The sequence below is a fragment of the Pan troglodytes genome, chromosome 10 (genome assembly GCF_028858775.2).
Source record: "Pan troglodytes isolate AG18354 chromosome 10, NHGRI_mPanTro3-v2.0_pri, whole genome shotgun sequence".
Lineage (NCBI taxonomy): Eukaryota > Metazoa > Chordata > Mammalia > Primates > Hominidae > Pan > Pan troglodytes.
This window is the reverse complement of record NC_072408.2, coordinates 78,434,903-78,453,599: the sequence shown is the minus strand read 5'-3', so window position 1 is coordinate 78,453,599 and position 18,697 is coordinate 78,434,903. Positions and strand designations below refer to the sequence as shown.

The 18,697-nt window shown below is 39.9% G+C and overlaps 1 protein-coding gene across 4 annotated transcripts; it reads right to left on the bottom strand.

Annotated features, from left to right (window-relative positions):
• Window positions 1-1,702: 1,702 nt before the first annotated feature.
• TMEM19 (transmembrane protein 19) lies at window positions 1,703-17,684 on the bottom strand. 4 transcript variants are annotated; one of them, XM_009425846.5, is made up of 7 exons: window positions 17,414-17,684; window positions 16,903-17,053; window positions 14,007-14,120; window positions 7,141-7,278; window positions 6,186-6,440; window positions 4,640-4,849; window positions 1,703-2,914 (listed from the first exon to the last, which is right to left on the bottom strand). In XM_009425846.5, the coding sequence occupies exons 2-7, from the start codon at window positions 17,030-17,032 to the stop codon at window positions 2,751-2,753; spliced, it is 1,011 nt and encodes a 336-aa protein (XP_009424121.3). In that variant the 5' UTR covers window positions 17,033-17,053; window positions 17,414-17,684; the 3' UTR covers window positions 1,703-2,750. The 4 variants fall into 4 exon arrangements, with proteins under 4 accessions (XP_009424121.3, XP_063641977.1, XP_009424119.3 ...); XM_063785907.1 differs by having other exon boundaries at window positions 16,903-17,025; window positions 17,393-17,642; XM_009425844.5 differs by having other exon boundaries at window positions 17,393-17,638.
• Window positions 17,685-18,697: the final 1,013 nt, after the last annotated feature.

The following is an 18,697-nucleotide window of genomic DNA, read 5'->3' as shown; positions in this document are numbered from 1 at the left end:
CTCTTTATGATCTTTAGTTATACTTAGTGGGGATGTTCATAAATCACCACAAAAATAGGAGTATATTTGATAATGAGCTGCCATCCCAGACTTTTTTTAGTAGTTTTGAGTGAAATATTTTACACAGATCCTATTAGTTTTTGAATAACTCAAAAATTTTGATGCAAAACACAACTAGACCTAAGTTTTCAAATAAAGGATTGCAAAGCAGTACTTCCCCAAACTGTTAATGATACAGTGATTCTGCTAAATTCAAAGACAGTCCCAATAAATATTTTTGTCCCCTTGTATGTCATGAGGATAAATCTCCAGGGAAAAAAAAGGGCATGTCAGAACGATGTGCAGGCTGTGTGAAAACTGACACATGATTTTATAAGTGATGTAGCTGTAAGACACTGTGTCATTACCAGAAGTTATTCATCCATAAAGATAACATATTGTGTGGTTGCTAATAGTTATCTCCCTAAAACTGAAAAGTCCCATTCTTTTCAAGTGCTTAGATACAGTGCTTTAGGACATTCTTATGTAGTTCTAGTGCTTAGAATACTCTTTTTTTTTTTTTTTTTTTTTTGAGATGGAGTCTCCCTCTGTTGCCCAGGCTGGAGTAGAGTGGTGCAATCATGGCTCACTGCAACCTCCACCTCCCAGGTTCCAGCGATTCTCCCGCCTCAGCCTCCTGAGTGGCTAGGAATACAGGCACGCGCCACCACACCTAATTTTTTGTATTTTTAGTAGAGACGGTGTTTCACCATGTTGGCCAGGCTGGTCTCGAACTCCTGACCTCAAGTGATCCACCCACCTCGGCCTTCCAAAATGCTGGGATTACAGGCATGAGCCAGTGCGCCCGGCCCAGGGTATTCTTATTCAGTGCTTCTCAATTTGGTTAAGCATTAGAATCTCCCAGAGAGCTTTGTAAAAATACCCACGCATGGGCCTCATTGTCCAACATTCTGACTGACTTGGTCTAGAAAGGGGCCCTGGCAACAATGTTTTAAAAACTCCTTACATGATGATTCAATGTACAGTCAGAGCTTTAAAAAGTCTCAATATCCAGGCTGTACCTTAGATCAGATAAATCAGAATTTTGCAGTGTGAAACCCAGACATCAGTACTTTTTTAAAAACATGCCCTGGTGGCTGGGCACAGTGGCTCACATCTTGTAATAGATCTTTGGGAGGCTGAGATGGGCAAATCACTTGAGGTCAGGAGTTCGAGACCAGCCTAGCCAACGTGGCGAAACCCTGTCTCTACTGAAAATACAAAAATTAGCCGGGTGTGATGGTGCACGCCTGTGATCCCAGCTACTTGGGAGGCTGAGGCATGAGAATCACGTGAACCCAGGAGGCGGAGCTGAGATCATGCCACTGTGCTGGAGTCCAGCCTGGGCCACAGTGTGAGACTCTGTCTCAAAAAACAAACACATAAACAAAAAAAGCAAACATGCCCTGGTGCTTCCAATGTATACCCAAAGTTTAACCCAATTGTTGCAACCCTCTGATCTGACTGGCTTAAAGGTTAAGGGTGTGATTGTTTTTTCTTCTGTCCTGAAGTAAGTCAGTTCTAGATCATCACCATAGTATGGCCACCAATAAAGAATTCTAAGCATTATCCACTCTGGTGGTGGTGTATTCATAAATCCTTCCCCAGTTTCTTTAAAAAAGCAAAAGGGGCAGGAGGAAGAAGGTACAGAAATCACATGAGAAACATTTAAAAATACTTTTAGTAAAATACTCTGTATCCTGTCAAAACTCCTTTGGCACACAGTAAATCATAGTGAAGAACAAACAGCAGAATTGCCTTAGTTGAGGCTACAGTGTAAGAGAGAATACAACTTAGAAGGTAATAATAGAAAAATCATAGCATTTTCCAGCAATTGATATGATAGTAAATTTATAAAGAAATACAATAATTTCCCAGTGACTCTTAACTGTTCAGGATGCCAGTGCTAAACCAGGTTGCCATACATAATTCAAAGAAAGCTAGAAAACACATTCCACATATTAAATTGAAGATAATTTTTGTTCAGAGAGCAACTGAAACATATAGTAAGTTATACATTTTTTAGATATAAGATAAAATTCTTTTGCTTTTAGTTAAAATGATTTTTTTCATACATTCTAATGGACATATGAAAAAGATATTTACTTTTTTTCATCACTAACCCTGAGGAAGGAAGAACAAATGTGGAGTAGGCCGCAAAACTCACTAGGAACCAATCTCCACACTTTTCCCAATTGTGAATAGCAATTAATGGGAGAAGTTCAGGATACTACACTTGTTTAGGCTCCCATACACATCAGCTTAAACAATTTAAAATAGACACAACATTTGGGCAACTAGCACAGTGGCATTTCTCTGCTTCAACTGAGAACTATTTTAAATATCATCACTTTTATTTCCTACACTGGTTTAAACAAACAAAACAAAATAAGACAAAACTTGACATTGATTATGTAAGAACTTTCAGTTCAATATATAGTAATATGTAGGGACAATATAGCTTCATTGCTCAAGACTTCCATTCAGCAGAAAAAAAATGCATAAGTTCTAGGAATTCTTCTCTTTCACTAGAAAGACGCTAGCTGTTACAGGGGAGTTGATGAGAGGAAAATGTGAAATCCCATCTCAATGGAATACAGGAGGAACTGGCATTTCTGCTTTGCCATTACAGTTATTATTCTTAGGATGAAAGTTGGAATTGCAAATTTAGCTGGACTCACCAGTTTCAACCTGTGGAAATGAAATAAAGTTCACCCCCTGGGCCAAAAACCCCAAGCAGCAGTTGGGAGCAAGAGGGCAATAAAAACAGAAGAAAACAGATTCACTGCGTTGTTATCAAGAATGGGTTTCCCTGCTATGTGCTTTGCCTTATTTGTTGGGCTGTTGACCACCATGCCAGTGCTTTCATCCAACCCTGGAATGGAAAAAGAAGCAAGTGAGATAGAAAACCCAAATGACTTGATTTTTTTTCTTTTCTTTCTTTTTTTTTCTTTTTTTTATTATACTTTAAGTTCTAGGGTACATGTACCTGATTTTAAAAAAAGAACAAAATAGGCTTTTTCCTCCAAAGGAGACAATCTTTGAAAGGTTCTAAGTGACTTGCTAAATGACTTTAATGGATCATTTATATGATGAGAGACATAGGACCCTTGATTACAAATGGCCTCTTTGAATAAATGGGTTCTCAGTAATTTTCTGTCAATACCTCTGGAATTGCTTCAGAAGTGGAAGAGAGAACATGAAAAGCAGAGAGGGCATGAAACTGGCAGGTTGGGCCTGCCTTCCCAGTGGTTCCCCTCCAAGACTGATCTATGACGTCCTTGGGAGTAGGGATCATGTCTGTGGCCACAGTACTGTAAACGCAGGGTTGAGCATGGGGCTGGCACAAAGGAGGCACACGAAGATTTACAAAATCTCCCCTACTGCATGCATTTCTTTTCAACCCACTCAATGCAATCAGGAACTTCCCCAGTTAGAACCCAATTTAGAATAAAACCTACACTCTTTAAAAAACATGTTTACTGTCTGTGTGTGCGTGTAGAGTTATTGACCCTTTAGTGAGAATTAAGATCAGATTACTTCGTCCTTAAAATCTAAATGAGACTAACAAAATGGAGAACAAATATTCTGACTGATGGGGAGGGGGAGGAAGGGCACATAGATTTTCTGAGGCATGAAGAGTGCTGGGAGGACTATACTGAGAGAACCCTTCTCTAGCCTTCCAACCTCTTCCTGATGTCAATCAAAGGAGAAACATGGTTGATGAGAGTGTGGAGCAAATACACACCTAACAGAATATGTGAGTACACTGATAGGATGGGAGAGCCTTAGAAACAAAGCACAGAAAATTTTGAGAAAAATATCTACCACTCTACCATATATCTTTTTTCTTTTTTTTTGAGATGGAGTCTTGCTCTGTTGCCCAGGCTATAGTGCAGTGGCATGATCTCGGCTCACTGCAATCTCCGCCTCCCAGGTTCATGCAATTCTCCTGCCTCAGCCTCCCAAGTAGCTGGGATTATAGGCAGGCGCCACTATGCCAGACAATTTTTGTATTTTCAGTAGAGATGGGGTTTCACCATGTTGGCCAGGCTAGTTTCGAACTCCTGACCTCCAGTGATCTGCCCCCCTTGGCCTCCCAAAGTGCTGGGATTATAGATGTGAGCCACCGTGCCCAGACATCGACCATATATCTTAATGAAGCAAAAAACTCAGGGGCAAGAATAGCAAGCATGATACCTCAGTAAGAAAGTAGGTCGCGTGTACAGTCAGATTTGTACAATTACTCCTCAAATGGAATAGGAAAATGAATGGAAGGAATTGTATTAAAATGATCTGATCCCAAACGTCTTGCTTTTCTGGGATTAGGTAATGGCTCACACAAAAACGTCTGTTCTCTGCACTATTGTATCTTCCCCACACGGCTTCTAATCATTGCTGCGTGGGACTAATTCTCTTTCAATTAATTTAATACAAAAGAATAAGAAAACCAAAATTGTGAAAGAGACTTTGCCCTATCATTTCTAGTCCCTCAACACCCTGTGTCTTTGGATTTATTTTCATTGTTAACATTTTTTTCTTTCTTTTCCCTATTTCTTTAACACACCAATAAGTTGCAAGAATGAAGGGATTTTCTCACCAGTATACTGCATTGTAGCCCCTAAGTATGAGTCCACAATTGATCCTAGTAATCCAGCTAAACCACCAAATGCAATAATTGGCCACTGCGGGGCAGAAATGTCTAAATCATTCACAGAAATCAGCTGTGTGAGGAAGTATGCAATGCCCACAAAGGTACCACCAAGGAGACTGGAGACAAGGCCCACCACTGTAACTCCTCCATTGGTACCTGAAGAAGAAACATGCAGAAAATCATCCGGTTAATAATCAGCAAACACATAAAGGCAAGGACAGCAAGGTACCTATCTAATCAAGACTGATTTAAAGAAAGCATTCTCTTTAATGCAATCTAAAGACTGTAGCTATTTAGAAAACAGTATTTTCTCCTCGGTAACTCTTGACATTTTAAGCAATGAAGCAGAATGGTTCAATGAAGCCAGACTGCCTGGTTTCAATCTTGGTTCTGCTTCTCTCTCTCTCTCTCTCTCTCTCTTTTCAGAGACAAGGTTTTGCTCTATCAACCAGGCTAGAGTACAATGGTGTGATCATAGCCTACTGCAGCCTCCAACTCCAGGCTCAAGTGATCCTCCCACCTCAGCCTCTCTAGTAGTTGGGATGACAGGCGTGAGCCACCTTGCCAGGCCCAATTCTGCTACTCTTAAGCCATGTGACTGTAGTTAATTTATCTAACTTCTTTGTGCTTTAGTTTCTTTATAAGATATAAATAATAAAAGCACCAATTTATATGATTATTAGGAGTACTAAGTGGCAATCTGTGTAAAGCAGTTAGAATAGTGCTCTGTAGTAGGTATCTAAAATATGCTAGCTGTTACAATGATGATGAAGAAGAGGAGAAAAAAAGGAGGAGAAGGTGATGATGGGGGATAGGATGGGTAGAAAGAAAAGAAGGGGACGAAGAGGAAGAGAAGCATCAGAGGACAAAAAGAAGCAGTATAGGTTGAGTATTCTCTTTACTCGAATTGCTTGAGACCAGAAGTGTTTTGGATTTCAAATTTTTTCAGAGTTTGGAATATTTGCATTATATAGACTTAACAGTTGAACATCCCGAATCTGAAAATCATAAATCTGAAATGTTCCAATGAACATTTCCTGTGAGCATCATGTCAGTGTTCAAAAAGTTTGAGATTTTGGAGCATTTTGGATTTTGGATTTTCAGATTTGAGATGCTCAACCTATGTAGTTGTTGATAATGTTGATAATGGAGAATTGAGATATATCTTAAAGCACTGATATCCTAACAGGCCCTCAATAAATATTCTATTGTTCCCTCTCTTTTCCTTCCCTACTGATATGTTTGCAAATCAATCTCTATGTTCCTGTATTGCTTATCTAGGTCTTGCTAACATTTCCTGCAAATATTATTTATTATTACCAATTTAATAGTTGACAGAAATTTTCCAATTATTATTTAAAGAGACTAAATAAAGTTCTTAAAAGGCTCTAAAATACATTACATCAAGAGGTTTTTCGGTTTTTTTAAAGAATCTCAAATCAAGACTCACCAACTGTGTCTACCAATGGGTCAAAAAGAAGAAAAAACTCACCAACTGGAACTTTCTCCCAGGTTGTTATCAGTCTTGGAGGACTTTTACTCAGAACTGGGCCAACTTCTGAAGCCCATGTGTCTCCAGCAGAGCAGGCCAGTGCAGCCAAGAGAGACAAACACATCCAGGAAGCGGAGTACTGCTTGGAAAAATCGACTGGGATTTCCCCGGGGCCATTTTCTATCATGTACAGCAGGGCCAGTTCTGTGGGTACAGCTCCATTACAGAACACCTGAACCCAATTCCTTTGCCCACCTGGAAACAAACAGATGAAAAGGACAAACAAATGCTTCCTCCTTAGAAGAAAAACCATGCAGTTATAGGTGTTTATGTTTTAAAGTTCAAGAAAAGAAAAACAACAAAAAAAAATTAAAAACAGTAAAAGTGTTATGGTACATTTGCCCAGATTTTATACTGTTATTAACAAATCTGGAAAAATTATGATAGACTCTAGTGCTTCTAAAATTCTGCTGTTATTTCCCATTGTTGTGAAATAAATTATAAACTCAATTTGGCTACTAAAGGAATTCTCATATAAAATTGATGTGTTTTGACAGTTTAAACAACATTCTGATTAAAAGCTTATGTTGGCTGGGCACAGTGGCTCACGCTTGTAATCTCAGCACTTTGGGAGGCCGAGGCAGGCGGATCACGAGGTCAGGAGATCGCGACCATCCTGGCTAATACGGTGAAACCCCGTCTCTACTAGAAATACGAAAAAATTAGCCAGGCATGGTTGCAGGCGCCTGTAGTCCCAGCTACTCAGGAGGCTGAGCCAGGAGAATGGTGTGAACCCGGGAGGCAGAGCTTACAGTGAGCCGAGATTGCGCCACTGCACTCCAGCCTGGGCAACAGAGCGAGACTCCGTCTCAAAACAAAAACAAAAACAAAAACAAACCTTATGTTAGGATTAAATGAAGTTTACTATTTTGAATGATATCAAACATAATTTTACCTTCCTTATATTCTGAATCTAGACGCTTCTTCACTTCTCCCTTCCATTTAGTGAGTTTCGAAGAAGACAAGAAAAACATCAGCAAAGAGGTAAAAAAGCTGAAATTTGCAATGGTTAGGATAAATCCAACGACTAGCCCTGAAAGAAACATATATAAACACAGAATTATATTCAATTCATACATCAATGCTGTGAAAAAAGAATGGATTTTTTCCATTATTTTTATATTATAACCTGAAATGTACATTTCTAGCAATTTGCATTTTACCAATTAAGTTCTTAGCAAGCAGTAAACTGAATGCCATTTTGAGTACACATTTTTTTACCATATTTTAATCTCCTTTCAAGCAATGCCATATGAATGTAAGATAATATTTTAGATAATATTTTTAAAATTATCTTAATTTAAAAAAATTAGAAATAGAGATGGGGTCTCACTATATTGCCCAGGCTGGTCTCAAACTCCTGGGCTCAAGCAATCTGCCCAGCATTGGCCTCCTAAAGTGCTGGTATTGCAGGAGTGAGCCACAGCACCTGGCCTTCTTTTTCTATAATAACCCTTTCCATTGCTTAGCTCAAAGTTCAGATATCATAACCAATGAGATAGTTACTCATTGACCCTTCCAGAGATACTCAATTACTGGTATTTAACTTTGGTACCTTTTAATCGAGAGTACAGAAACAGGGTAACTTGATATGAAGTATTAATAATAACAAAGTGCTTCGGCTCTGGAGTTGAACAGTCTAGAGTTCAAACTTTGGCTCCTTCACTTACCTCTTCAAGATTAGGATAAGTTACCTAACCTCCTTAAGTCTCAATTTTGCATTGGTGAAATGAGAATAATCAGAATTCTGACTTTACCGGCTTGCTGTAAAAAGTCAGGGATAATTTTTGTAATATGCTTATTATATTATCCAGGATGTAAGAGGTCCTTAATAAGTGTTACCTAATATCATGGATACTAATAACAGCAACAGTTCCAGTGGCAAAAGCTCAACAATAATAATGATAAATATTACAATATTGTTATCCAACCTTTAAGTTTTTTCAACTGATTTTTAAAACATTACAAAAGTTGTATGCAACTACTGAAGGGGAAAGTCAAAACACATGGAAATATACAAACTGAAAGTCAAAGTGTCTCCCCTCCTCCTCTTCATGAATATTCACTGTTAACAATTTGTTCCACCGTCTCTAAACAAACCCAAGGTAGAAGAGCCCTACACAACCTACACTGAGATGTTACAAATGGCATCTATATCCTTTTTACTTCAGCCACCTTAAAATACCACATGAAGCAATCAATGTTCATGTTGGTGACAGCTTCAGATTGAGGAAATGAACAAGACAAGCTTTGAGGGAATGGTTTCTTTCATGCAGTGTAAAGATAGCTTGGAACTTTTGGCAACTCCTACCTATGTCTACATTTTAGATTAGTAACTGCTATCTCCTGTTCATATCTTTTCCACCTCTCCATCCTGCAGATCTCTAAATATCATTGATAAGGGGTTCATATATATGACAATAGGGTACTCCCAAATAATTTGAAGACTTGAGGACTATGGTTGCCTTCTGAGCCTAAAACAGGTAAATTCTGTACCTAACAGATAGCATCGGGGGAGTAAAATGACACTGTCTACAAATTTCTGACAATGGGATTAGAGTTATACCCCAAATTCCAACCAGGGTGACCTGGGTAATCTCCAGGAGGCATAAAAGAGAAAGGCAGGACTGGAATTTCATAGTAATTTAATAAACTCAAAGCTCACCTATTGCTTCATACATATTCTATAATAATTTACTTGGCTAGCCCAAAATGTAGAAAGTGAAGGCCAAAAGAACCAGAGGTTGGCAGACTTCTTGAACCATGTCCAAGGGAGGGGAACCTTTGATTTGTGGATTTGCATAACTGTTTCTCGGACTTTGTACTCACCAAAGCAGCCTTCTAATTATAATCTGACTTCTCAAGTGGCCTGACTACAAGAATAGGGCATGCCTGAACAGTGATGTTTGTGTTCTTCTGCCTGGTAGTTCTTCTATCTGATTAATAAAGTGGCATTCTGGCTCATATAGCAATCGTTTATGACAATGAGCAACACTCAACCAGTTTTCTAGGCTCTAATCAACTCTGGGTACATGACAGAGTGACGCTTCTACTTCAGAAAGACTGAAACCAGACCCAAAGTATAGTGACCAAAAAGAGGTCAGGCCACCCTTGTGAAACCACACAGAGCACCACCAGTGGCCTTTCTGACAACACCCCCTCTTGCTGTGCTCTTCCATAAACACTTTGCCACAAATCCCCCTCATGTGACCCTCTCCTTATTCTGGCAATGCTCGCTCTCTCTCCAAGAGACCAGAGCCCTCCACTTCAGTGTGCAGCTTAGAGACTGACTGTGACTGAACCCCTGCCTAATCCTCTTAACACTGAGGTATATGTTTCTGTCATGAATGGTTCTAAATACCCAGATCCTGAGGAAGTTCTGTAACTCTTACTTCTAAATCCTAGACACACTAAAGTCATGATGTAGCAAAGTAAAATTTCTTATAACTGTGTGAATTAGTCTGCTGTCACGCTGCTAATAAAAACAAACCTGAAACTGGGTAATTTATAAAGAAAAGAGGTTCAACTGGCTCACAGTTCCACATGGCTGGGGAGGCCTCACAATCATGGCCAAAGGCAAATGAGGAGCAAAGTCACATCTTACATAGCGGCAGGCAAGGAGGCTTGTGTAGGTGAACTCCCCTTTACAAAACCATCAGCTCTCGTGAGACTTATTCACTATCACGAGAACAGCACGGGAAAGACCTGTCCCATGATTCAATTACCTCCTACCAGGTCCCTCCCTTGACATGTGGGAATTATGGGAGCTACAATTCAAGATGAGATTTGGGTGGAGACATGGTCAAACTATATCACTGTGAATAGCAGTAGTGGAAGGAAAACAGTAATAATAACTAACATCTATAAAATATTTGTATGCCAAGTACTGTGCTAAGCATTTTACATGGATAACACTTCATGATAATTCATTGCTATAGATACCATTATTCCTTCACATTTTATAGACAGGACAAGTACAACACTGAGAGTTTAAGTGACTTGCAGTCATACTCTAGGATAATATTCCCAACTACTATGATATACTTTAAATCAGCATTAGATTTTTTTTTATCCTTAAGGAAACAAAAAGTTCCAAACAGTAAGAAAAGCTGGGTGTGGCGGCGCGTGCCTGTAGTCGCTACTACCCAGGAAGCTGAGGCAGGCAAACTGCTCGAGCCCAGGAATTCAAGGCTGCACTAAGCTATGGTTGCATCACTGCACTACAGCCTGGGTGATAGAGCGAGACCCTGCCTCTAAAAAAAAAATTTTTTTTTGGGACAGGGTCTCGCTCTGTCACCCAGGCTTGAGTGCAGCAGCATGATCTCAGCTCACTGCAGCCTCTGCCTCCTGGGTTCAAGCAGTTCTCCTGCCTCAGCCTCCCAAGTACCTGGGATTACAGGCACCTGTCACCATGCCTGGCTAATATTTGTATTTTTAGTAGAGACGAGGTTTCACCACGTTGCCTAGGCTGGTCTCAAACTCCTGGGCTCAAGTGATCTGCCTGCTTTGGCCTCCCTAAGTGCTGGGATTACAGGTGTGAGCCACCATACCTGGCCATAATTTTTTTTTTTTTACAAAAAAAGAAGAAAAGATAAACAGTTCATAGAATGAAATAATTAGGAAAAAAGCAAAGGTTTTTAAAAATCAGACTACATCTATTCCTAATCATCTATTATGTATCTAGCACTATTCAAAGAAACATGGGCCACAGAAGCATAAGATACTCTTTGTCCTCAAGGAGTTTATAATCTAGCAGATTTCCTTTATGCTCAAGCAGATCAAGTGGCATGTTATAGCACCAGGATAATTTTTAGAAACATGCATATTATATTTTTGCTACCTGACTTTAGAACTATCAGTTACTACTGAAAGTAAGTTAAGGACACGCTTCCATCTACTACTACATTTGATCATTTCCAACTCTAAGGGCTGGCAGCAAATAAATGACTTCATGAGATTTGAATCCTATTCAATAAGAATACTTCATTAAGCACTAAGAAGCCTAGAACCAGAAACTTTTTAAGTGAGAATACTTCATTTAATTTTATTCTGCAAGTGTTAGTTTCAGTTTTCTGCACTTTTCATTGTTTTCTGCCCGGAACTGTCTCTTCATCCTTCAAACCTCTCTATATACTTCTCTATTAATGCAGATGATAATAATAATAATAATCAGCATATATAATGAGGTAGGAGAGAGGTTGAGGGGGAGAAGTAACGTGAGCAGAGGTACGGAGTAAGAAAGAAATGTTTGTGGCAATGCCAATTTAATAGTCATTCACGTATAAAAATATGGTTGAAATTACATAATCACTAACAATGAACATTTTTGTATAGTTTACAAAGATGTGTTGCCTCATATAATATCTTGTTTGAGCTTTACCAATAAGTCCATAAGATATTACTATTGGAGGTATTTCATAAGAGATTAAGAAAGTGAGTCTCCTAGGAGTTAGGCAGCATGCCCAAGTTTGCACTGATAACAGGTGGCAGTGTTAGGTTTCATATCTTTTAATTCTAATCAACATAGGAGAGGAGTAGATGTCCAAGGGCTAGAAGGCAGCTCTTCTAGCAGCAGGAAAGAAACAACAGTAGAGATCGTAAAAGTCAGAGAAGCAGGACAATATACAGCACAGAAGCCCAAGGAAGACAGAATTTCAAGAAGGACTTGACCTTTTTTCCTATAAGAATAATAAATTCCAAGGCAATGATATCTGAGAGCTTTTTTTTTTTTTTCTTTTTGACACAGGGTCTCACTCTGTTGCCCAAGCTGACTGAAGTGGCACGATCAGCCTCCTGTGTAGTTGGGACTACAGGTGTGCACTACCACGCCAGGCTAATTTTTTTTTTTTTTTTTTTTTGTAGAGGTGAAGTCTCATTATGCTGTCCAGGCTGGTCTCAAACTCCTGGACTCAAGTGATCCTTCTGCCTTGGCTTCCCAAAGTGCTGGGATTACAGGTGTGAGCCACCGCGACCAGCCCAGAAAGAACTTTTTTGGGCAAAGCATAAGTCCATGTTATTATATTTAAGCAGAGATTGTTCAAATTATGTTATAAATGATTTAATACTACCAAAGTGCTAACAGCAGTGGCTGGTACATAGAAAGTGTGACATAAGCATTTGTTAAATAGATAAAATATAACCACTCCTAATACTTATTGATTATATGGTAAAATAAAATTCATATAAAAATATCAGTATGTCTAGTTAACTTTAATTCTCAATTACCCCACAAAAGGAAAAGAAATCTCACAATATAACTTAAACAGTATTTCTTAATTATGAAGAGAATTGGCATGATTTTGAAGAACTCTGACTAATAATAATAGTTACAAGCACTGAATAAATGTTGGCTATGTGTCCAGGCAATGAGGTAAGGACTTTAAATTATCGCATTTAATTCTCTCTATGCCCTAAAAATGAAATAAGGGGGAGATCCAGGCCTTGTGGAGCCCAAAGTTTATATAATTTGGGGTTCCCTCTTTAAGAAAAAGAGTACAAAAGTTTTGACCTTTGCAAAACTGACAAAACCATAGGACCATGAGAGCACATTGCTAGAGTTTATTCAATTTTATCTCTCACTTCTTTTCCTATCGTTACTATTTTCTAGTCAAATGAGCCTTATTATTCTTACTCTCAAATAAGCCTCTAAAATATCTGGACTTTTGCACTTGTTATTCTGTCAGCCTGGAACATGATTCTGTCAGATCTCATTGCTAGCTTCTTCAGATACCAGTGCAAAATGACCTCCGTAGAGAAAAGCACCTGACACCATTTACAGAAGAATGCACTACATCTTCCAACGTACACACTTTACAATTATCTTTTCATTTTTCTCATAAACTTCATCATGACCTGAACAGTTTTATATATTTTATTTATTATCTATCTGCCCTAAAGAATATAAGTTCCATGAGAACTGACACCATGTTCTTTTTGTTTACAGATCTATCCCAAGTTTTTAGAACAGTAGTACATACTAGTAAGTGTTCAATAAAAATTTGCTAAAAGAGGGGTCAGGCATGGTGGCTCATACCTGTAATCCCAGCACTTTGGGAGGCCCAGGCAGGTGATCACTTGAGGCCAGGAGCTCGAGACCGGCCTGGTCAACATGGCGAAACCCTGTCTCTAATAAAAATACCAGAAAAAATTAGCCGGGCATGGTGGCACACGCCTGTAGTCTCTACTCAGAGGCTGAGGCACAAGAATCGCTTGAATCCAGGAGGAGGAGGTTGCAGTGAGCCGATCATGCCACTGCACTCCAGCCTGGGCAACAGAGCAAGACTGTCTCGGGAAAAAAAAAAAATTGCTAAAAGAATGAATACCTATCCTGTTCTCAACTCAGTTTTGGAAAATTAATCCAGAACACTAAGTTTGGACTGCTCTGTTTTGAGATTACTAACAGCAATTTCCAAAAGTTATTCTCTCCAAATGCTCCATTTTACATCTAGGAGGAGTGCGCCAGTGTTTCTGCTGGTAGAGGACTAATCAAACTAAAGGAGCAGAATAGTCAAGGTTCATCTATCCTATTAATCTACTTTGTATCAATCACAGAGTTTAATTTGTATGTTACACTAAAAGTGTACTTTAGTTTCTGAAATTTTGACAATAGGAATGCTGAGCAAGATGTAACTTTATCATTGTCTAAAATATATAACTGTGATTTGTAGTCAGTCTCATATATTCAGAATTTAGAAAACATAAATTTAAATTATATAAGCAAGCACTTAGTAGTTACCGTAAACATTCAAAATAAAAACATACCTCCTAGAGCCCCACTGTGATCTAGACTTTTCTTTTTAAGGCCATTAGAGACGATCAGAACAGGAACAACAACAGAAAACAGCCAACGCCACGGAGAAATAGGTCGTAAGTTACCTGAAAAATTATAAAGGTGGAGCACAAATTGTGTGAAGTCTGCACAGGTTAGTTTTGGCAGTAAACTTCCGTTACTGCTTTTGGACTAAAATACTGTCATAAGTACAAACACCAAGATGAAGTCACCAAAGAAATATATAGTCATGCATCACTTAAAGATAGGGATATGTTCTGAGAAATGCATCCTTAGGTGATTTCATGGTTATGCAAACGTCAGACTGTACTTACACACACCTAGATGGTAGAGCCTACTACACACTTAAGCTATATGCTATAGCCTATTGGTCCTAGGCTAGAAACCTGTAAAGCATGTTACTGTACTGAATACTACAGGCAATTATAACGTATTTGTGTATCTAAACATAGAAAAAGTAGAGTAAAAATATGGTATTATAATCTTATGGGAACATGTTGTATGTGTGGTCTGTCATTGACGAAAACATTGTTAGGCGGAGCATGACTGTATTTATGTTGAGACATGCATGCATATTTTCAGAGAAACAGTCTTACTGGAGAATGGCCAAATAGGTTATGTCCAAGTTTTGAAAACCTTTTACTGCTATTTATGATAATAATGGATATCTAGATATTTAAAATGAACCTCTGGTTCATTTTTTTTAAAGGGGGCACGTATTAAATTTCAAGGACTACCTAGAACGAACTCTTTTTGTAACAGGATCTTACTCCTCTCTGCCTGTCAGAGGACAGACACCTCATTCAATGGTTAGAAATTGATTATTCCAGAGGCTGCATCCAGCTCACAGATGTTTGGCTAGCAGAGTGTTTTCAAATAATTTTAGTCAATATTTAAAGATTAGGAGATATCATATAAAAATCCAGATTCTTGGCTTCTGTTTTAAAATTGGGAAGTTCTGGCCAACATGGCAGAATTGACTGAAGGTAAAGAGAGGTGCCCTCCTTTAAACAGGCCATGGCTTTCCCATTTAAAGTTCCCACCACTCCTGATAGGCTCCTAAACGCCAAGGCAAAGTGATTTCCTTATGGTAAAGAAAACTGTGAACCACTGCTTGTATCTATGTTTCTATCAAAAATGAGAAAATGGGCCGGGCGCAGTGGCTCATGCCTGTAATCCCAGCACTTTGGGAGGCCAAGGCAGGAGGATCCTGAGGTCAGGAGTTCGAGACCCAGCCTGGCCAACATGATGAAACCCTGTCTCTACTACAAATACAAAAACTAGCCAGGCATGGTGGCAGGCACCTGTAATCCCAGCTACTTGGGAGGCTGAGGCAGGAGAAACCAGAAGGCAGAGGTTGCAGTGAGCTGAGATCGTGCCACTGTACTCCAGCCTGGGCAAAAAGAGCGAAACTCCGTCTCAGAAAAATAAAGGGGAAATGAAAGACAAAGAGGGCCCAAGCATTCAACAAAAGATGAGAAATATCCTATTTCTGGAAATGAAAACTATTACCACAGGTCTAATACACAAAAACGTACACAGATTCATTTGCATTAGGTGACTGGCCCCAGAGGGATATTTCAGTTTACAAATCCTGATTTATTCTATTTAGTTCAAGTCATAGTAAATACTGTCACTAACAAGAATCTTTTCTTACACCCCTCCCCTAAAACTCTGATGCCCCACTGTGAATCATTATGAACGAACTGCACTGAGAGCTTCTGTAGCCTGGAGAACCCTTTCCAACTATTCACATGTCTCTTTGCAAAAAGCCTACAATCTGAAATGGCAATCCCTTACGATACAAGCATTCTCATTCTCCTTTTCATTTTTCCCTTGTTGTAAACTGACCAGTATTTTGTTTTCATAGGAGAAGGAAGTTTGTGTAAACGGAGGCTTACGCTCTAAAGCACCTTTAAAACTTTAAAGATCTGAGTCCAGAGTACCTTATATTTAAGCAATGTAGCTTTAGGCTTTAAAAGGAGTCTATTCTTTTGAAGCAACCAAATGGCAGATAAGTCCTTCAGCTCTCCAAATGTAAATAGTATACCGTTTTTAATTCTTATTATTTTTACAGAACATGTGAAACTGATAAACTACATTACTACTTTTTTTTTTTTTGAGACGGATTCTCGCTCTGTGGCCCAGGCTGGAGTGCAGTGGCTCAATCTTGGTTCACTGCAACCTCCGCCTCCAGGGTTCAAGTGATTCTCCTGCCTCAATCTCCCGAGTAGCTGGGATTACAGCTTTTTTCTAGTTTTAGTAGAGCTGGGGTTTCACCATGTTGGCCAGGCTGGTCTTGAACTCCCGACCTCAGGTTATTTGCCCGCCTCGGCCTCCCAAAGTGCTGGGATAACAGGCGTGAGCCACCGCGCCTGGCCCATTACTAATACTCTTATTCAAAATTAAAAGCATCACTGTAATTGCTTTACAAAGCTATATTCGCCTCACTTATCTTTTACCAAGACAGATGGAATAGTTACATAAAATATAAAGACATTTTGAAATAGGTGTAACTAGTCCAGAAGTGGTGGCCTGTATTGCCAGCACTTTGGGAGACACAGGTGGGAGGATCACTTGAGCCTAGGGGTTTGAGACCAGCCTAGCAACACAGAGGGACCCCTATCTTATACAAAATAAAAATTAAAAAAAAAAAAGAAATAGGTATAACTCGAATTATCACAACAAGCATTTATTAGAGGCATTGTTTATACTATCATGTTAGTAAGTTAAATCAGGCTATGGAAGTTAAGTAAACACAACCATTCATAACCATTCAGAGGATATGAGTTTTGGATTTCACAATGGTATGGTTTTAATTTCCTCTGACTAGATTACAGAGAAACAACTTAGAACACTCAGACTTACCATAATAGGTGCTTGCAGTCATTGATATAATCCAGAAAGCTAACGAAATGCAAATGATCAGGCTCAGTATAACTATATTAGTTATCATCTTTATATATCTTTTGCATATATTGTCGTTAAGATCTGTCATGGAAAATAAGGATATGAGCTCCTGCGGGAGAGAATATTTAGCGTTTCGGAGAGAAAGTCATTTACGATGTGAGCAAGACACTTGTTCAGAGGCAAACATAAATCCCAACATATTCCACCGACCAAACAAGCATAAAAATCACAAAAATTCAAACTCCTTCCGGAAACTCCTACTGGCGGAGAGCTCCAATTCATATGGGCGTGGTCAACGCCTCACCGCAAAAGCAGAGGGCAACCCGGCCGACGGTGAGGGCCAGCCGCCGGCTGCCGGCCGCTTCAGCGCATCACGCCGGAGCCCACGGGGAAAAGAGAAAGCCGAAGCACCCAATCCGCGGTCCCGGCGCTGGCGAGTTCCACCCACCTCCCGTCGCAACCTTCTCACCCGCGGGCGGGGTAGGCCAGCGGCTGCAAAGGGGCAGCTAGGGCACCCGAACTTGGGCAAGTCTGGAAAGCACGCCCGACGCGGCTGAACGCAGTCACGTCCCGACAGCTGCGCAAGCCGCCCTAGGGTCAGGTCCAGCCGGCCAAGGCCGAGACCCCAGGAGCAAAGCCCGCGCCTCCCGGCGCCTCCGCCTCTAGCGCCTCGCCCGCTGTGGGCATGCGCCGCAGCCGCTTAGGGGGATGTCGCCTAGCTCACGTGGGCAGGCACTGCTGGCATCCTGGCCGGCTGCGTTTGCACTGCTTCTCCGAAACCACATTATAGGTACTAAACAACATTGTTTAGTACCTATAATGTGCTAGACTCCTGGCTGCTAGCGAGGTAAAGTTAAACATAGTTTCTATTACTGAGCTCTCGTAATTATTGTCATAACACCACTTAGATTGTGGAAATATCTGTCCTCACACCCCTTATATTTAAGGTGTGTGCATTTAGAAAGCAAAACGTCTTGTTAGCATTAAAAATCTGAATCGTGGCTGATTTCTTTTCTTTTCTTTTCTTTTTTTTTTTCGAGACAGTGTCTCTCTCTGCCGCCCAGGCTGGAGTGCAGTGGCACGATCTCTGCTTACTGCAACCACCGCCTCCCAGGTTCTAAGCGATTCTCCTGCTCCAGCCTCCGGAGTAGCTGGGATTACAGGCGCCACAACCACGCCCGGCTAATTTTTATATTTTTAGTAGAGACGGGGTTTTGCCATGTTGGCCCGGCTGGTCTCGAACTCCTGACCTCAGGGGATCCACCCACCTCGGCCTCCCAAAGTGCTGGGTTTAATGGCGTGAGCTACAGCGCCCGGCCTGATTTCATGTTTTATGTGAAATTAACTTGTTTGCCTGGGTTAACAGTAACTAACTGATAATTACATAATATTTATCAATTTTTTCAGTTAATTGCTGACAGTGTAAGAAGAGGAGCCAAATCCATTTCAGACACAGTATGCAATTGTGTTTTAATCCCCAAGAGTAGTTACTTTAAAAAAGCTCACATTATTTTAAATTTCAAAATACATGCCAAGACAGCTTGTCATTTTCTTTGGTAAGACATCTAATTAAGTAGTTAACTAAGAATCAAATCTGTGAAGTAGGACTAAATAGTAGTGGGCTTCCTGTACTAGATAATATACATATATGGTCTTTATGCTGAAATTTATTATGTGCCTACTTTATTTTTGTTTTAGTCTGTTCTGCATAGGTAAATGTTTGGATTATTTCACCAAGCTGACTGGCCAGTAT